Source organism: Limanda limanda, chromosome 8 (genome assembly GCF_963576545.1).
Source record: "Limanda limanda chromosome 8, fLimLim1.1, whole genome shotgun sequence".
Lineage (NCBI taxonomy): Eukaryota > Metazoa > Chordata > Actinopteri > Pleuronectiformes > Pleuronectidae > Limanda > Limanda limanda.
The window spans coordinates 18,627,291-18,647,227 of NC_083643.1; the positions used below are offsets into that span (position 1 = coordinate 18,627,291).

The 19,937-nt window shown below is 42.3% G+C and overlaps 1 protein-coding gene across 1 annotated transcript; it reads right to left on the reverse strand.

The window, feature by feature from the left end:
• Nucleotides 1-7,482: 7,482 nt before the first annotated feature.
• LOC133009401 (G-protein coupled receptor 22-like) lies at nucleotides 7,483-11,577 on the reverse strand. Its single transcript, XM_061076900.1, has 2 exons — nucleotides 10,966-11,577; nucleotides 7,483-9,496 (listed from the first exon to the last, which is right to left on the reverse strand). Exon 2 carries the CDS (start codon nucleotides 9,490-9,492, stop codon nucleotides 8,176-8,178), a length of 1,317 nt encoding a protein of 438 aa, XP_060932883.1. The 5' UTR covers nucleotides 9,493-9,496; nucleotides 10,966-11,577; the 3' UTR covers nucleotides 7,483-8,175.
• Nucleotides 11,578-19,937: the final 8,360 nt, after the last annotated feature.

The following is a 19,937-nucleotide window of genomic DNA, read 5'->3' on the forward strand; positions in this document are numbered from 1 at the left end:
AAATGAATTGAGTTTTAGCAGACCCAGCTTGTTCCTCTTCACCCTTTATATACAGTATATGTTCATAACAGTCAAACAGATTAATGATGTATTTAGACCCAAGTATATTTAGTGCTTTATAGATTTTAAATTCCATCATTTGACACACAGGAAGTCAGGGCTGTGCTTTAAGGACCAGTGTGAAGTTTCTCTAAATTTGAATTAGTTCTTGCTATGTTTCAAAGGTAGTTTAATCATGATTCATGTTTTTACCTGTGGCATATCCACGCATGGATTTGTTGAATGCACTTAAAAATGTTGGGGATTTTATGGCCATCTGAGATCTGCAAGGACAAAAGTATTTAACGCATCAGTACTCAAGTAAATTATACTTAAACCTTTAATGAGTCGAGGTTCCTAAAAAAAAGCTCATTCATAAAGAAAAAACTTGAAAACATCACTCGTTGTCTTTGTATGTCTTTCAAAGTAAAAACAAACAGCTGTTGGCTTGCTCACAAACAAATGCATTACATGAGTGCTGCACATCAACAACAGAGACTTGGGATTTCTTCAGAATAGCCTTCAGTGTATTCCTAAATAATGAGGGTTTTTGACCCAATTCAGCTCCCTGGACTATTCTTTGTGTGTATTTCGCCTTTTCCACTGTATTCAGATTGCAAAGTGTGTTCACACAGGCCTCCTCTGTGAAGGGGACTGATAGCTGCTATCCTCTTTGACTGCATGTCTCATGAGTGCTGAGCAGCAAAATGTTTACAGCTGCTCCCTGTGATAGCTTTTTGAGAGTGGGCAAATGAGTGTAGCAGAACTGAATGTGCTTTGATTGCTCTCCTTTGGCTTGCCATCTCAGAGGTCACAACTCGCGAGACGGAGCAGTCATTATGGTCAAAGGCCTGTGATGAGCAGATGGTCAGCTGGGGTAGTATTATTATGAGACTGTGTTTGGTGTAGTGTTGTCTATATCTATGTGTTAGTCCATATATATATATATATATACAAAATTGTAGGTTTTTTTTACATGTGGGAACAAAATTCCCAAGAGTCATTATCCAATTTCTTCATAATTTAAGTTCAGTTTAGTAAGTTAACTGGTTTAAACTGCTGAATGTCCAACTGGTATTATTCTTTATCTTTTTTAATGGTTTAACTATATTTTTTCTGTTCTGGTATTAATTTCGTTTTATTCTCTTTCACTTAGTGTGCATTGTCTTTTTTTTGGCATCTCTTATCCAGGATACCAAAACAGAGATTTGAAGGAGATTACTTTCCATTCACCACAAATAATTAAAGCAATATGTTGATCACCTGTGTTATAATACTAAGTCCCCTTTTCTCTTTTGCAGTATAGGACCCAATGTTAAGTTAAGAAGCTAGATGCCAACTAACTAGAGAAAGTTACATAATGTCTCTGTGAGAACTCTGACTTTTTGTAGAAAGATAGAGAAGACTCAACAATGGTTTTACGAGACAAATCGAGGTTTAGATATATTGGTCCAATTGACTACAGCTTCACATTAAGACTAACTAGCAATACAACTGTTAACTTGTTCACCTTCTTTTCAGCTCCTCTGCCTGGTTAATACTGGTAAATACTTCATTCCTTTAACCTGCAGGATTTCCCTTAGAACCTTCAGTTTGATATAGGTCTCACAGAACAGAATTTTAAAAGTTATACACACAGGCAGCTGATACTCATCGCTTGTACTGATGATTCAGCTGTAATATCTTTGAAGTCCATCCAAACTCAGCAATGTCTGCAGAGAAAATCAATAGTACTTGTACTTCAGAAGCACTAGACACTCTGTAATTATATTGTGACATGAGGACACTTGGAGGAAGATGGACTCCATTTAAAACGTGAAAGACTTTTGTGTTTGGAGTGAATACAGATGCACACCATGTAGTTTCAGACTCAGGCTGCCAGGATGTGTTAGTGAGCTTCATTGTGTCTCTCCCATTCATATCCATTCATGTGGAGAGATGAGTGGCAGCACAACCCAAGAGTGCCTGTCTGCAGACAGTAGTCACCTCACTGTGAGGAGAGCTGGTAGGCAGCGATCTGCTGTCTCCCCTCTCACACACAGGGGTTGACACTGTCCCAGCCTGATAAAACAATTGGCTGCATGCACACTGTATGAACATAGCTGCGTATACTGGAGTATACACGCACAAACGCACACTGGCACTGGCAGGTGCACATACACACAGGGACTGGGCGTGCAGCCATGTTGGCACAAAACTTCTGACTTCTTTTTGTCCTTCAGTGTGATTAGAATATACTAGTGAAGTCAACAACATTGTCTGAGCCACATTTCACAAATGATAAGATTTCACAATATAATTTTCAAACCATGTTTCTTTGCTTTTAGGAATAAGCAAAAAGTACCGAATCTTTTTAAACCAAAGTTGGTGGAGGAATGGAGAGAAAAAGCAAAACGTGGGACCAACCAGGACCTTGGCTATAGGTTCTTGTACAGTGCAATTGTTACTGGCTATAGTTGAGTTGTCATGAATTGATTTAAGTCATGGAGGACACTTTGTCCTGAAAATGAATGTCAGGACGACCAGTACTTTGGAACCAAGTCGATGCCAAATATTAGAACATTCTTTTTTTACAGTACATTTGGTACCAGTGATACCAGATGTTGTTGGTACTCGACATGCTGTTCTGCCAGGACTGCAGGGGGCAGTATAATGTTCCTGGTATGCCATGAAAATCAAAGAGCAAAATAAAAACAACAACACGTGGAATAGTAATGGCAGATACAGCAACAGGTAAACCATGAAAAAGAAAACTTGCAAACTGAGATTAGACTGGGATCAACTGCTGTCATTTATCTAAATCCAGGTAAACTATCTGAACTGACTTCTGTAGCTTTGAAAAAAACCTAAAGCTTGATGCTGCTTATGGCTCTAATTTTTGAATAGTGAGCTGCTTCTTTCTGTTAAGTGCAAACAGGTTTGAACCCTTATATGTATTCATATTATTTTTATATTATTACCTCTGCCAAGGAGGTTATGCTTTTGTCTCTGTTTGTCTCTATTTTACTTTGTGGGATTATGCTGGATTACAATCAAACTTGGTAAATGGATGTTGTAGGAAACAGGAAAGAATCCATTCAATTTGTTGAGTGTGTGTGTGTGTGTGTGTGTGTGTGTGTGTGTGTGTGTGTGTGTGTGTGTGTGTGTGTGTGTGTGTGTGTGTGTGTGTGTGTGTGTGTGTGTCTGTGTGTCTGTGTGTCTGTGTGTCCAGGATTAGTTTTTTCACTTTCACTTTTTCACATTCAGTTTATGTTCTGTTTATTATTATTAATCTGTTAATAATGCTAATTATGTCCCCTAAACATACCTGAAAAAATTTGTGTTGTTAAGGCTCTGATATTTATGATACGAATGAGTGCAGGTCCAAATAGAAATCTAGATCTAGTCAATTTAACTGTGGTTTCATAAGACGACTGGTGGGCCGTGTTTGTTCCTGCATTAGTAAGATTACGCAGAAACTACACAAGCAATTTTCATGACATTTTGTGGAGGGGGTTTGCTTGAGGAAGGACCCATTAGATTTGGGATATCATTAAATATTTGTTGGGCCTAAAACAAGGTTGGTGCTCTTCTGAGTGCTATTTTAGTATTCGTAATTTTCTTTAAAATCATAATTCTACGTCTTTCTATATTGCCTTCAGCATGCAGATAAAGCTGCTTACCCCTGTTGACCCTCTAGGAATCGTTTGTTATCTGATGTAGAGTGAGTAATAAAGGAGAGCACTTGATGTGTCATGAAGCGTCTGCTCTCTGTTGATAACGGTAATCTACACAGCCTTTGCAGACTGGTCTCTTATTTTCTTCAATACCACACAATGGTGCCATTAAGGTCATAGCAGGTAGAGGTCATGCTTCATTATGTCTGTCTGCCTTCAATTCCTGGTCTCTATCTACACCATAGCTTTACCAGTGTAGAGATTATTGGTTTTATATCATGGTCATATATCTTCCAACTCTATAAAGTGTCCCTCCATCTCTCTAAATGCGGCTTGGTGAGAGTAACATTTAGAAAATGACCACAAGCAATAATTTGTCAGGCCGGTCGAGCTGGTGTGCTGAATTAACTTTGGTTCTTTCTCTACGGCAGCAGAATTACAGTTGAGTGTTCGCTGACTTAATGCAATTGAGGCTCCATATGGACAGAATAATGTGATTTCCCAGGCTCTTATTCGGTGTCTGCACCCGGATAGAGAGGGGATCTGAAGAGATGGCATCTGAATTGGGAATGAGGCAGCCATTGAGCGAGAGAGGGCTGGCCGTAATGTGTGCGATAGGGACAGCGGCAAGTAGCAGCCTTGATGTGGTGTATTGGGGGAGAAGGAAAAGGACACGCCAGGGTCAAGTGATTCTTACAAACATCCCTGATCCTCTGCTATTCACTACTTCAGTGTATTGACCGGTCACCTCAGGTTAGAGGTGGAGTTTAGCCTGGTTAACATGTCCAATATACTAACCAGCACCACTGCCTTGGGGGTTTGTATCCATGGCATCTTTTTGAACAGTAATAAACATGATCGTACCTCTACATACTGATAGATATTATGACAGTAGAGGTAGAATATTTAAAGCTTTATTAATCGATATTCATTTGAACACTGAAGCCCTAATGGTGTAGACTTGATGAGTAAGGACATGGGCTCTGTAGCTTTAGCTTTGCCGTGGGTGGTTTTAATGATCTCATCATTACAATGAGGTTAAGCCAAAATTGGAGTCACAGGTCAACATCTATTTCCACCAGAAACATTATATCATATCCCCAAAGGCTTTGTGTAATATTTTGGTTCAAGTGAGTGAATTATGTTCTTCAAACGCCCGTCTCAACGTATCTCACATTTAGAAAAAAATATGAGCATTTGAAAGCTCTATTGTTGCCCTGGTGAAGGTTTAAACTACTCAGCCAGTTGGTACCTTTACAAGGGGTAAAAGGGTTGTGCCAGAGCCAGAATCCAAATAGATGTGGAACAAGTGTTGATGGAAAAGGTAAAGGCTGTAAAAGAAAGTGAGCAAGAAACAGTTCTTATCTCAGAACAACATTATGTATTGAAGGTGTTTCTTTAAAGAGAAGTCATGTTTTTACCATTTTGTTTAGGACATTTAGAAACATTTACATTTGTTTCACTGTGACAATAAAATAGTAAATAGTTTAATAAACGTAGCTCAGCATGATACAAAAAGATAATTTTGTATCAATTAACTTAGTCTATGCTAACTGTCCCACACCTCTGAGATGTAATCGGAAAAAGAAGCAAATATCAGACTGTTTCCTTGTCTGCCCTTCGGATATTTTTATAAAATAAACAAAAAAAACTCTGTTCCCATGACCTTCTTCTTACAAAATCTCTCTGTCTAGATGAGAACACAACAATGATTACAAAATAGCCAAGCCAGTAGGCGGCGATTGAGTCTACATCATTGATCCGTTGAACACCAGCGAAGAACATTAAGAATATGCTCACTGAGCCAGAACATCATGTTGTAATGTTGGTTGAACTTGAAAGGCCTGTTTGAATTAGTCAGTGAGGCTGCATGTAAGGATGGAAAACATAGTGTGACCTCATAGTCTAGTCCAATGCTTGGTGGCATAGCATTAGCCTTTTGAGAGTGGATTTTAGAAGGTATTCAATACTAATGATTTTTTTTCACTAGATGAAGCTGATGAAGTCTAGAACAGGACCTAACATGATGTATTCACCAGGAGCGGAACAGATCTGTGGTTTTGTATCATTGTTATATTTTTAAAAGCAATATGTTGATGCATTTACGTATTGATACCTCACCTTGGAAGTTTGCATTCTACAATATTGACTCGTATACATCAGTGTTTTTAAATGTATCCTCTGGCTCATGTTTTCATCTCATAGGTCATTTCCACTCCCCTGTCGAGTAATCTGTTGCTGGCTGTGATCCCAGCTCCACTCTCAATCACAGACGTGCCCTCAAGGCAACGTGACATCAACACTGCCGGTTTATAGCAGGGTCATAAAGAACCATGCCTGCATCAATATTCCAATATCAGCTCTCACTGTTGTGCTACAAACCACACGCTGACAGCCAGAGGTGTGTCCAATCAAGGTTGTGTAATAGCCAACAGCCTCCGTGCTCTCAGGAGCTAAAGGCCTCTTCAATTTTCTACTGAACCTAAGACAGCAAAGGCGTAATAAGCTCATTACTGAGATATACTGTGGAGTGGAGTTCCTATGCATTTGTAGCTGGTGGCACCTTTATGCATGGGTGTGACTTCGCTATACATTTCAAAATCAAAGGAAGAATGTAATCCTTGACCTGGGGATTGCAGTGACGTGAACTGTCAGCTGAGCATGGCTTTGTATGATAATGGATTTTGTAATTCTGCCTCTAGATTCAGTATTAAAGTGCAGAGTGAATCTAATAAGCTTTCTTTTTGTAAATTTTCACCACAGAAGTTCTTCCGCTGCTGAGCGAATAAATTATGACAACTTATCTAGGGCAAACTCATATAAAAGTTGAGCCAGAAATACAAGGCTGGCTGCATTTATTATCTACCAGCAGCCACATGGGAAATATAATTTCATCATCTTTGATAAACAAAGAAAGGCACGCACTGTTGGTAGATATACAGAGGCGGGGAAGAAGAACTTCATTATTTGTTATTGTGCATTGTAAACAGAGTCTTTTATTAAGCTTCAAGATTTTTGAAGTCGGCCTTTATTGCAGTTATGGATTTACTTATTTGGAGATTCGGGCTAGTGTTATAAAAAGTAAACAGTTTGATAGTGCAAACGAAAGTGACATTTGCCTTTAGTTTGATTTAATAATTTCTCAGTGAATACATGTCTTTTATAATTAAAACAATATTTGTATTACTGTGTCCAATATGTGCTCTCCCTGTCACAGACCCTGTCCCACCATGAAGTCACAGTCAATTTATCATACCAAAATAAGGCAACTGTAGATTTTTCCATTTGGCTCAAAGAGGTGGCTGTTAACAGGAAACAGACTAGGTTTTGATTCACATCTGGTTTATGTAAAACGAGATGATGAGAACCATGGTGTTCTGTTGTGTTTCAGGAATGTGAATGTTCCTGAACTTGAAAAAGCAGTGATTGTGAACAGTTTCCTCTACAGCTTTTCTTCCATAGGAACATAATAGGCAATATTTCACGACTTCCTTTCCATTCCTATGTCCCCCCATTGTCTGTCATTGTTGTGTCCCCATCGTCTCATTTCAGTGTTAGGGCCTTCCCTCCGAGGGCTGCTAGGCAATAAGGGTCAGTGGTCACTGAGGACTGCAGGGTCCGGTGTCTGAGCAAGTGGCATGGTGGTGATGAATGATACTAATCTCACAGCTCTTACACAATCACAAACACTTTACTTTTGGAAAGAATAGGAAGCCTTTGGCTGCCTTAGGTGAGTGGACACAAAATTTATTATAAATATACATATACATATAAACAATTCCTACTTTTCTCTCTCTATTTATATACCTTGTTTACCCTATGCTTTACATGTATCATATATGCACACAATGTACTTTATGCAGTGTTTCCCACTGAATTTGAATCTATCTGTGTTGGGTTGTGGTGGTGTTACTCTATGGTGATGTCTGCCTGCCTGTTGAGAAATGCATGCCTGCCTGAATCTAAAGCAGAAATTACTGATAATATACAGGGTTCTGCCAGAGATGGTATAACTGACACGGTTGGATTTCTCCTGTCGTGCTGGTCTGTAGTCAGTTTGTTGGGGGGAGACAGAGCCAGACAGACAGACAGTTGAGCCAAGGGCGCGTAGCTCTAATGAAGCAATGGCGCAAAACACTACGCTATAATTCTTTCATGTTATTATGAGAAGTGTTTTTTGGGGGGTTCATTAAGAATCAGTGGTGGGACAAGTTAGGCATTAATGACCTAATTAATTGGAAACACTGACAATTTGCTGCTACAGTTACAAAAAGCCATGCAATATCTACAGTACAGTATATGGTACATCTATGAGAGCTACTTTTGTTCTCAATAAATAGTAATAAATTATCCACCTCTTCTTTTTGTACATTCTGTTACATATATTATTTACATTACTGCTTTGGATTAATGTTTTCCCTTTTTCATCATAACCTGATGTTTTAGCTGCTTTTATTGACGGAGTAATTGATGGGTTCCTTCACTCCACATCCACAGAAGACAGACATTTCTGTCGGGCATCTTTGTCCTCAAATGTCACCTTTTTGTTCCTCTTTGGGTCGATCCAGGAGTTGTGGATGATGGCGTTATTGGGTGTAGGATCTGCCTCGATGATGGACACAACTCTTTTCTTCATCTTGCTTTTCAAGACTTTCTGGAACTTCTGCCTCGTGAAGGCATAGAGTAGAGGGTGAAAGATAGTGGTCCCGTAAGCCATCACCAGGAAGCCAAGTCTTAACTTGACCATCAGGTCACTGGGGCCCACACTCAGGATGATTGTGTTGAGTATCGTGATCGGTGTCCAGCACAGGAGGAAAGTAGACACTATCAGGAGGGACATCCTGAAAACTCTTTTTTGGCGTTCTCGCCTTTCTCTGTGGCGTTTAACAGCCCTGCGCAGGGCAATGATTAGAGAGACAGAGGTACGCATGCCCAGTGTGGGCATCCGGCTGCCACTGCTCTGTGATCCCTCAGTGGCCTCTTGCTGCGTTGTCATGGCCGTCATGGATGGTTGCTTTTTCCTGCGAGCCTTTTTCTTCTGTGAATTGTGGAAACGTGTGCCAATGCGAATATTGAGTGCTTGCAGGATCTTTGAATAGGTGATGAGCATGACAACTGCAGTAAAGAAGAAAATAGGAATCTGAGCAAGCAAGTGGTAATACAAGCCAAGTTCTGTATAGTACTGGTTGGTGTGAACCACATTGTCCACCACTGTCTGGTTCAGCTCAGCCTGGCCCTGGGCGAAGAAGCCCACTTCAATAAAGGGTACAAGGAAACTAACAACGGATAACACCCAAATGAAAGCCAGCAGGGACAGGGCTCGGCCCATGGTCAGGACCCGGTTAGCTGGCTTAACTGAGATGTCGTAACGATCGAGGGTGATGGCGAGCACATTAGCAGCGGTGGCAACACTCGCGAAGGAGACGCAGGCTTCATGGAAGCAGCAGACGAGCGCAGTGTCCCCCTCCAGGGAGAGCAACACCACCACGATGGTGAGGGGGATGCAGCACACACATACCAGCACGTCCAACACATGGAGGTTCATGGTGACGATGTTACTGACAGAGCTAATGAGGTTCGACTTCATACAGTAGAGGGCAAGCACAGTGAGGTTCGAGCTGAGCCCCAGGAGGATTTCCAGCATGAGGAAGCCAGTCAGGGAGACTTGAAAACTAACAGGATAGGGAAACGGGATCGGGGTTGCCGGACTCATAGTGCGGCTGATAGGTTCCGTGTTGTCAGTGACTGTGACGTTGCTCATGGTGGCTTCTTGTTCCAGGTTGGGAAGGATATGCATTATCCTGTATGCAGGGAGAAAGAGAGAAAGAGAATTCATGAAGAGCAAATGAAAAGAAGACGTCTGTGTCCATGTGCATATCTAGAAAGTCGTAATTAACACATATCTGAGAAATCTTGTCAGCTGTAATGCTGCCAGTTGTCTAATGATAAGACAGCCTTTTGATTTAAAAATGAGAAATGCTGAGTGCAAACACTTTAATAGGGCTGGAACTTTCTTTCTGCCAGATTAGATCTCACTGTGCACATGGCACAAGTAATTAGTAATTACCTCACCTCAATCAGCCTCTACTCCTCTTTACACCATCTTTGATCAGATAGTTGCACACAAAACAGAGGAACATCATGAAACAGAAACCCCTTGGAACAAATGAAATTCTTTAACTACGCAGCCGGAACGGCCTGAAAATGCATACACATTGGATGTTTAAATGGAAACGCTGCTTAATTACTCTGAATCTATAACATCATGCATTGCCAAACTGCGCTGTGGTTCTGTTGCTTAATTTGGGTTGCTCTGTGTTGGGTATAGGTTGAGACACGCTTAACCTTTTAAGTGGCACTAGCCAAATAAATTGTGTTTAGACAAATACATGTAGTAGACACTATCCAGTAAAACCATGTTGATTGAAAAAACAAGTCCTGTCTGACATGAAACACTGAATGAGCTTGGTGAGAAGCCCGAGGCAAGTTGTGATCCTGGTACGTGTTCATCTGGTAGTGGAGGTTAATTCCCTTGTTCTTCCCTTGAGCATTGGATCAACAGTTTGCATTGGACATCAGCACAAAAGCCGGATATGTTGCATGTTCCAAGCAAGTAACCTTGATTGGTTATTGTCTTAATGGTGCTAGCTTCAGATGGTCAAGCATTAAAACAACAAGTGCGTGTCAGTCCTCAGTAATGGATATTGCTTTTTAGTAGCTAAGCATTAGCTTATTATCTATTGAGTAACAAGGTTAAATGTTTTTAATATGCTAGCATGAATGCTGACGAAGCAAATACTTTCTCCATTAAGGTGGAATTAATAATAATTCAATAATTAAGCAATAAAAATCTCCATGGTCCTTGGTAACTAAAATCATAATTTCTCTCAGCAGTATGGTCATTGCCAAATGAGGGCAACTGAAGGTGGTTCGTAACTGACAAGAATATTCTATCAGAAAATCCTGTTTACCTCATCATCAACAGGCTCATGAACCAAACTTTGAAATAGGCTACAAGATGTTTGTTGAAAAAGGTCTTGAATAATTGATGGGCTAACGAGCACACCAAAAATAATGTCAGTGCTTGGGAATGTAATTACTCAGGGGAAAAACATCTGATACGCATTCGCTCTATAACAAATTAAAATAATTAATTAGAATGTGCATTATGAAAATGATCCAGCCCTCCGTCGAGAAATGCATCCAATTTGAATGGCATCCAAGAGGACATGAAGAAAGAAATAGATTTTTTCTTGTGTGTAATATTTACCCTTCCCTCCAGCACTATCTGAATAGCAGGGCTGTGCAATCAGGCCATAGAGTCCATGTTGGATCCACAGAACGAGGCCCCCCAAGAGAAGGCTTTTCCTTTTCACCGCTTGGTCCTCCCAGAGAGGCTGACAGCCAGAGAAGCACCTGTCTGACTCCACTGTCTATGAGCTACTTCCTCCTGTCCACAATTACAAGAAAGCTGAGGAATCAGCCACCTGCACCCGGTGGATGTCGGCTAACGTCACCCACAGGCTTTTTCTCAGATCTCTGGTCCGTTTGCTTTGGTGATGGTGGGAGCTCTGAGGGATGAGTGGAACAGGAATAAAATGTCGGAGCCAACTCCTGTTTATAATCTCAAGATATTCCCAGACAGGAGAAACGCGGCCAACGAAGAACACAAAGGAACACAGACTCCTTCCCCTGCACAGGGGTGGAATGTGCTGCTCATAGTACGTTCCAAATCCTTGCTTTTTTTTTGTCCCCAGTGAGAAGGTAGCAGTCAGATCTGTAAATGTAAAAAAACTCTTACATCCATTAGCTTGTACTCCAAGGGTTTGTCAGTCAGCCATGTCGATCCCCCAGTATACGGCATCATAACGTCCCGAATCTGTCCAGGAGAGGTCAGTGTGTCCGGGCGGCGTCCAGGTCCCTGTGTCCTCTGGGAGCGCTAACGGAACTGACCTTCACTCTACACCTTTCTCATCAGTCTCTGTACGCCTGGCTCCAACCGCCACTGACTTGAAAATCCAGCACAGGTGTCCAGTTTGCCCTTTGACATGCTGAACCCTCAATCACTGGAGAGGGCTCGAGTGGAGCAGATTATTTGCGTGCATACGTATCCAATCACCATCATTGTGACATTTGTGATCACCAGTATTTATATGCACCTAGGTGGGAAGTTGATTTTGCAATTCAGGGGAAGGTCATCCTCATGAGGTGTTAGGTGTGAGTTTCCAGACAGAGTGCCCAACCGCCGTAGGTGGTTGGTTCTCGAAAAAAGACCCCAGACAACAAGGAGATACACACATCATCATTCGTCTGTCAGTGAGCCCGACATCCTTCCTTCACAGTGACCTGAGGAGAGAGAAAGAAAGGGGTAATGGATGGTAGCGAGATAGAGAGAAGGAGGAGTAGGAGAGTAAATTGTGGGGGATGTGATAATGAAAAGAAACACATCCTCAGCAGAGAGGCGACAAGGAAACTCGTATTAGCATAGCAACAAGCCTCTGATGTCTTATCATGTTCCTGTGCATCTCCCGATGCACTTTACATATCTGCTAGTGCATTAACATAACAGAAGCACTAAAACAGGGCTTGTACAAAAGGAACCGTTTTTGTTTTACATCTCATCTTCACTTATTCAGATTTAATTTAAACAACAGTGTTTTGCTATTCTTGTTTTTTACAGCGTGAATTACTACAGGAAATGCTTGTTGGAGATTATTGCATGTTGTTGGTTCAGGACAGACGTGTTTAGAGCTCTAGCTCAGTGTGATTCCTCGGAGACCTTGTCATAAACACACGGATGCGTCCTCCGATGTCACTGTATGTGATCAATGTAATCTCCCTTAGCGGAACATGTCGGTCACTGCTCAAGGTTGTTTTCAGCGATGGGTGCCATACTTTATCAAGCCCCAATGTCAAAGACACAGAGGATCATGCGCGTTGTAAGGATGCACAGTTTGAAAGTGCTTAAACCGCAAATCAGGTGTCGTATCAGAAGAGCCTGACAGTTTTGAAGATGAGCAAAAAACGGACGTGCTTAGAGAATGTGAATATACAAACGTCCTATTGCACAAATAAATTAACAAAAGCCTCTCAAAATGGGATGTTTACAGCAGCAGAGACTCGGAATTACAAGTGTAGAGGGATTGCATCTTAATCCTTTCGCTCGTTTGAACCATAAATTAAAGTCTTACAACAACACAAAATAACTGAAGTTCAAGTTCTAATCCCGTGCATTCATTTCGATGTGACATGTTTGGCTTTGGAGTCTTCTTAGTTGTCACATACGCTCCTCTAAGCGGAAAACCAGAGCAGTAAGTATGAGTGACCCATCAAAACACACTCACCATGCAGGGTAAACACAGATGCTCCGGGACCGGTCCACACACCACGCTGCCCCCTCTCCTTTCCCCACCTCTGCAACAATCTAGGTCGACAGATATACAAATTTCCGGACTGGTTTCTGATCCTTTCTGCTGTAATCCAAGAATTAGGATTGAGGGTCACACAACTGTCAGCTGCTCTTTCCTTCCTGAGTCCTGGGCAGAGAGAAAAAACAGGTCCACAGAGATTACTCCTGACAGTGATGTTGGTGGGATTCTTCTTTTTCTTTGCTTGTCTCTGGTTTTCCTCTCATCCATCCATGTGGTCTGTAAATGCTCTCCTCATCTCGTTGTGCTCTCTCCCTGCCTCAGTGTCTGGATAGGAGCACAAACCACTACACTCCTGGTATCTCTCTATCTTCTGCTCTGCTCTCTTCTCTCTCCCTTCTCCCTTCTCCCTCGTTCCCTCCCTCTCTCTCTCTCTCTCTCTCTCTCTCTCTCTCTCTCTCTCTCTCTCTCTCTCTCTCTCTCTCTCTCTCTCTCTCTCTCTCTCTCTCTCTCTCTCTCTCTCTTACTGCGGAGGTTTGCAGTGCTCCCCCATTCCTGATTGGTCTTCTGTAATAGGCTTAACCCTTTCCTCTCCAGCAAGGGGAGGTATTTCCTTTTGTTCCGACTCTATCCTCTCTTTCCTGCCACTGACTGTGACAACCCTTTTGGGGCTGTAGTGATTTAGTACAAAAAAAAAAAAAAATGTTTCTGCCACGCTTTTGCACTGGGACTTTAGGTGCCGCTGCTCTACAACATGCTGCAGAGTCTGATAGGCAGACTGTTAAAGGGAAAACACAAAAGAAAATATGCTGGAATGATGTATTAATTAGCCCTGTCACGATATAATGATCAAGTAATGGGTTTGTGCACGGTATGGGGGAATGATGAGTATGGAGAGCCAGCAGAGAGAAGCAATATTTTTGGGTATTGATTTGTGCACATGGGCCTTAATATGCATGTGCAAGTGAGCATGAGAGGCAGGGGGACTGACAGAGAGATAAATTCTTGCAGCTTCTGAGTAGGACTGAAAGATTTAGCTGGGAAGACTGAAAGTCACAAAAAGCAGAGATGGAGGAGGGTGGCTCTGATTGATAGTTTCAATTAAGTTGCTCTGTCAGATCAGTAAAAGGTTGAACACCCCCCAATCTTTTGTCAAGGCCCATTTGTCAGGTGCAATTATTGCCAGGGGGCATCTCAGTACCTGACAGCCTTCAGTGAAGAAGATGGGGGGATCTGTTGCTCTGGCCTGGCTACCTGCTGAACTCACAATTCACGTTCACACACGTGTTGTTATTCTGATGGTGACAGTTCAATAATTGCTCCCAGGCAGGCAGATGTTTCAAGGTGTTGAGTCGCTGCACTTGGATACAGAAACAAAGATGGGAGTCAGAGCTTTAAGGAAACTATTTGTGAATTAATCAAGCAGTTGATCAACCAAAACTTATTCTAGAATTTGATAATCCTTCCATCATTCAGATTATTAGTGCAGTATCCGTCTAAACCTGCCAGTTTGGAATGCGCTGTTTGCTTGGTCTGTGGAGACGATGGCTGCAGCTTTTCTGTCTGAAACTGTAAAAGCGATCTGCAGTTACTGAGCAGCAGCAAGTGAAGACCGGCTGAAGGACTCGGTCCACAGAACCCTGGAGAGCTGTTAACCTGTTCATTCAAAGTTCAGTAAAGCTCAACTCAGAACGCAGAACCACGACCTGGAGAATCACTTGTCTTTGCCTTTTATGGTGAATGCGCCCATGGACAAGAACACACTATTGTATTGATCAACAACGCCGCTTATGGTGATGGGTCCCAGCCGCCGCTGCTACAGAGCGCTGGTCATCTATTTATGCAGCGTTTATTAATTTTGAATGTATCGCTTGTCCAGGCCGCACAAAATTCAACACTGCACTGCCTCCCTTAAAAGGATTGTTTAGCGAAAGATGAAAATGCACTCATTCTATACTTCTGGAGTCTCACTACGGCGCTAGCTTAACCTCTTCCATTGGATTTTAGGCTTAAAACATGGTGTAAAATACCTTGTTTTGAGTATATTATGAATGTCTGGGTTTCGTACCCTTGGATGACACCACACGAGCAGTATGAAGGCATGTTTTTCTGTTGTTTAGTACAAGTCTAAGACTTCGGTTACTTCAATTGTATCAGATTCCGCTGCAACAAAGTTTACCCCTGAGACTCCAGAAGTGGACTCAAACACTTCACCCACCCCTCCATCGACATAGGGGTAAGTAGATGATGTGTGAATTTTTTATTTTGGGTGAACTATCCCTTTAACAACACTCGTGCCAAGTGTGAAGCTGATAAAATGATCGGCACTTGATATATGTGAGCTGCATAGACAAACAGATTTTTGGAATTAGTAGATAAGATTGTAAATGAAGGATCTTTGGCTTTATTGTTATTGTTATTTCCTGAAAACCAACACTGCGATGATGACATATGAGGAATTGTGATAGAATGCAAGTATTTTTTAATTGCCACATGTTATTTTGAAAGAAAATGAATGTAATGATAATAATATTAATAAATACAGCTCTGTGTTTGTTGTCCCTCACCTGTTCTGCCCTGGCTGGCTTTCTCACTGCAGCCCGTCAACTGCTTTCCGCCTCTCCTCTCCTCCCTTTTTTCATGAGCTACAGCTACGTATTCCTACCTGACCGCTCGTGCTGCTTCAGATGCCACAGCAGATTATTCTTAACAAATTCATTGAATATCTACTCCTTCATGGGTTCGAGCGGTAGTCAGTGGTTCAATCCCGTTCTTCCCTAGTACGCATGCCCTTGTGTCCTTGGACGATGGAAGATACTGAACTCCAAATGTTCCCCTCTCATAGAGAAAGTGCTGCACATACATGCACTGTATGAATGTATGAGTGAATGTAAAATTGTATTGTAAAATGTTTTGAGTGGTCATCAAGACTAGAAAAGCTGCTATATAAATACAGACCATTTACCATTAGTGGAGCAAACGACATAAAGTAAAAGGTTCCTGTTGGCTGTTGTTTTAAAGTTTATTAAGTCTTGGCTTTGGGCATTCAAATGTTCAGAGCACTCATCTGCAGTTAAAATAATGGTGCCTATGCCTGGTATAAATCTTTTCTGGAAAATTAAAGTCCGCTTTACAGCACTAAAGAATTGCCAGAAAGAGTATAGCACTTATTTTCTCACAACAGGCGATCAGTGTCTTTCTCCAGGTGCTGGTAATGGTGGACAATGGAACAACTGGAGTAACTGAATAATGCAGAGGATTTGTTGCTGTTGTGAACACTTCTGTGCAGAGAACAGCTGGCTGTGTTGTGCATGTGTGAAAGGCAAACTCTGGGTAAACTCGGTAGCCAAATCTCCTCTCATAATGTGGCCTTCGGATCATGTATGTTGTTAGTGGCATGATGAGCTTTCTGGTCACATCCCACTGCGTTTCTTGATGGAATATCTTCCCAATTAATGTCCCAAAGGCAAACTGGAGGTCAAGGGGAAAACCTCAATCACAATCTAGTTTTATCAAAGGCGCTGGATACAACTGATCATACTGAGACAAGCATTTTCTTTCTGGTTGACACACTGAGATCACCAATTACTGCCGGATTTAGAATAGCAAATACTTCAGTGCATGTTTTTAAGCCTGTAATCAACTCAGTCTCACTGGATACTCACACTGCATGATGTGGAGCTTGGCACGTGTGTGTGTGTGTGTGTGTGTGTGTGTGTGTGTGTGTGTGTGTGTGTGTGTGTGTGTGTGTGTGTGCGTGTGCGTGTGCGTGTGTTTGAGTGTGTGTGTGTGTGTGTGTGTTTGAGTGTTTGAGTGGAGGAAAGACTTTGACAGATGTGAGGAAAGAAAGAACTGTAATTATTTATGATGGTGTGTGTGTGTCTGCAACTCACTCTGTACATATGTAGTTCGGTTGGGTGTATGTGCATCTGTAGGATTGTAAGTTTGTGCACCATGATGCAACACAAGTATCTGCCTCCTACACAGGATCCATCTGGCTGTCAGACTATAATTACACAGCAAATCATTGCAAAACAGCGTCTCAGTCACTGCCTGCAACTCGAGGCACTGTATGTCTCAGAAGAAGAGTCCTGTACGAAGCAGAAAGTCGACATGTGGATGACCACTGATATTAACCCCGTCACAAGTCTTCAGGAATCCTCTCGGTTTAAAGAGGAATACATACACTGCTGCAAAAATACTGCATTCCTAAAACTTCACAGTTCAATAGAAGAATTACGTTAATATTTCATTCTCATTAATATTTCATCCAGCTTTTTCCCTCCGTCCCCAGACTCCACAGTCTGATATTCAACACAGTTTTTCTCCACTTTCACGCCGAGTGCATGTATACGTCCATGGATATGCTGCGCCTGCCTGTTGATACCCAACCCTGTGTGTATCTTTGCCTGTACCACATTTACTCCGTGCTCACACCTTCCATTGCAGAGGGAGTGTGTGTGTGTGTGTGTGATATGTCTGTATAGAGTCTGATCTCATCAATTAAAAAAGAAGCGTGTGGCTTCGGAGGCCAACTTATTCTGAGTCTTCACCTTTCATGCCAAACCTCAGCAGGTGATCGTGCAATAGTGGGATGGAAGTGGGAAGACGCAGAGGACGGCACGCAGACATTTATCCCTGCTCTTGAATTTGGTGCCTCAGTGATTTGCTCTAGAATGGTTCACAACAGAGCAGGGACCAACCCGTATGGAGTGGCTAGTTTCACATGTTGCACTGGTCTGTTCTGTTCAAATTGCCCTCTTTGTAAATCCTGAGGAGCTCGTGGCTCATCCTCACATGGAAATAAGCTATCGTCAGACATGAGCTCTGTAACATGTACAGAAAATGGTCTCTCCCTGTCTTTCACATATGAAGAAACGCAGCAGGAGATTGTCTGGATAAGACAAGTTAACAGCAGCAGGAAAAGGGCTGGCCTATAGAGCGTGCAAAAAGCAGGACATAACATAAACAATCTGTTTGAAAATCCCCTGTTTTGGTTTACAAAGCACTGGCTCTTATCAGCAGAAGCTGTCAAATCTCATTGTCTTTCCATGTTGACATCTCTCTGATAAGTTGGCAACAGTGCTCCTGAAAAATGTGGGTGTCTTCTACGTCTCTTTTTTTTGTTGGCTTGTCAGTATGAACTTTATTTTTATGATTTCATTCACTCCTTTAAATTATCCATAGAGCTCCTCAAGGACTTTGAATGTAATTTTTGAGGCGAAGCTGCAGGGAAAAGGCGAGAACACATTGCACAGTCCTCAGGATTTTGCCTGGGGCTTGACCACAGGACAGTCAACTTTGGCCTCGGTCCCGGTCTGTTTGTTGAATTTTTTGTTTGTTAAGTAATCTTTGAAGGTAGCGGGGGGGCATATATATGCGCATGACCATCGCTCTCACATTCAAAAGGTTGCGAGTTACGAGTTCACAGACTAAAGAGTGAAAGACAAGTACAAGACAAATACTAGAAGATAGTACTGTACACTGCTTACACTGCTATAAAATACAGCAACAGAGCAAAACACCACGTTAGACATCTCGGATATTATTTTTAAAAGGGTAATTTTGAAACTGTGACAGGACAAATTAGATCATGGCGCCGCAGTCTAGATCTAGATCTTGACATGGCGCAATAGAGCATTTGCCTTGGTAGAGGTATGCTTTCTCAGAGCACCCTGGTAGTTTATATACACTGCTTATCCCTTGGGGGTTGCGGGGGTGCTGGAGCCAATCACAGCTGACAATGGGTGGGAGGTGGGGCAATCTATCACAGGGCTGACTTACGCACACAAACTCTCACACCTTCTGGCTATTTAGAGTCTCCAATTATCCTCAGATGCTTGTCTTTGGACTGTGGGTAGAAGAGCAAGTACCTGAAGAAAACCCACAGCGGCACAGAGAGAACATGAAAACTCCACACAGAGACCACCTGGGTCAATCCAGAACCGTCTCATGTGAGGCATCAGTGCGAACCACAGCACCACTTTGCACAAATCCCAAAGCGCATGAAATGAAAAACAGAAATCCAACATTATTCATAATGCATTAACTTTAATTATCATTCCTTATTCTCAGGCAGGGACCTTATTAATGTAAGTGACCAGCACTGACCCTAGGAAAGCGACACATGACCAAATGACAGGCTTGCTGATGTTACCATGACCTCTAGTCTAGGGTTCAAGTCAGATATGTGACCTTGTCTCATTCTGACCCCCGCCCCATCAGTCGCACCTCAACAGCCCTTAGCTGTCGAAGCTTTGACTGTTTACTGACCAGTAAATGTCACTGAGCCTTGAAGCCCCAAAGATTGTACCAGCGACAGACTTTAATTCTGTTAATGAATTGCAGTTCCTCTTTTGGCTTGAGTTGTGGTGCTGAATGGAGAGCTCCCATGAGGGCCACTTAACACTGCTGCATTGTTGCTGTCATTTAAGGGCTTGTACTTTGTGAAAATAGGATTTCAGTGGATGAATTCCCTCTTTTCTCTCCAGCTCTGTGGCCTTCGTGTACTCTATCACTTGTCCTTCCCTCTGCTTTGATTAGACATGAGCTCTCTACTATGCCGGTGATTTACAACCCTGGTGGTACTGCAGGTCAGCGAGGTTAGGACCATAAAGCCAAGCTAGTTAAAGTCAGCTGTTTAACCCTGAGTGTGGGGTTAGAGATTGGCCTTACAGCTTCTTCAATCCCCCCCTCACGCCTGCCTACACATGCTCAGCTGGGACTGAGACTCTCTGAGGCTGTTTCCTGCTGCAGTGTGACCTCCTGACTGTTCTGTTTCATGGCGATGAGCGGCTTCTTTTCCACCAGTTCCTAAGAAGTCGGCCACTTCCTGTCAGGGTGCAACATCTGTTTATGTTAGCCATGTCAAAGA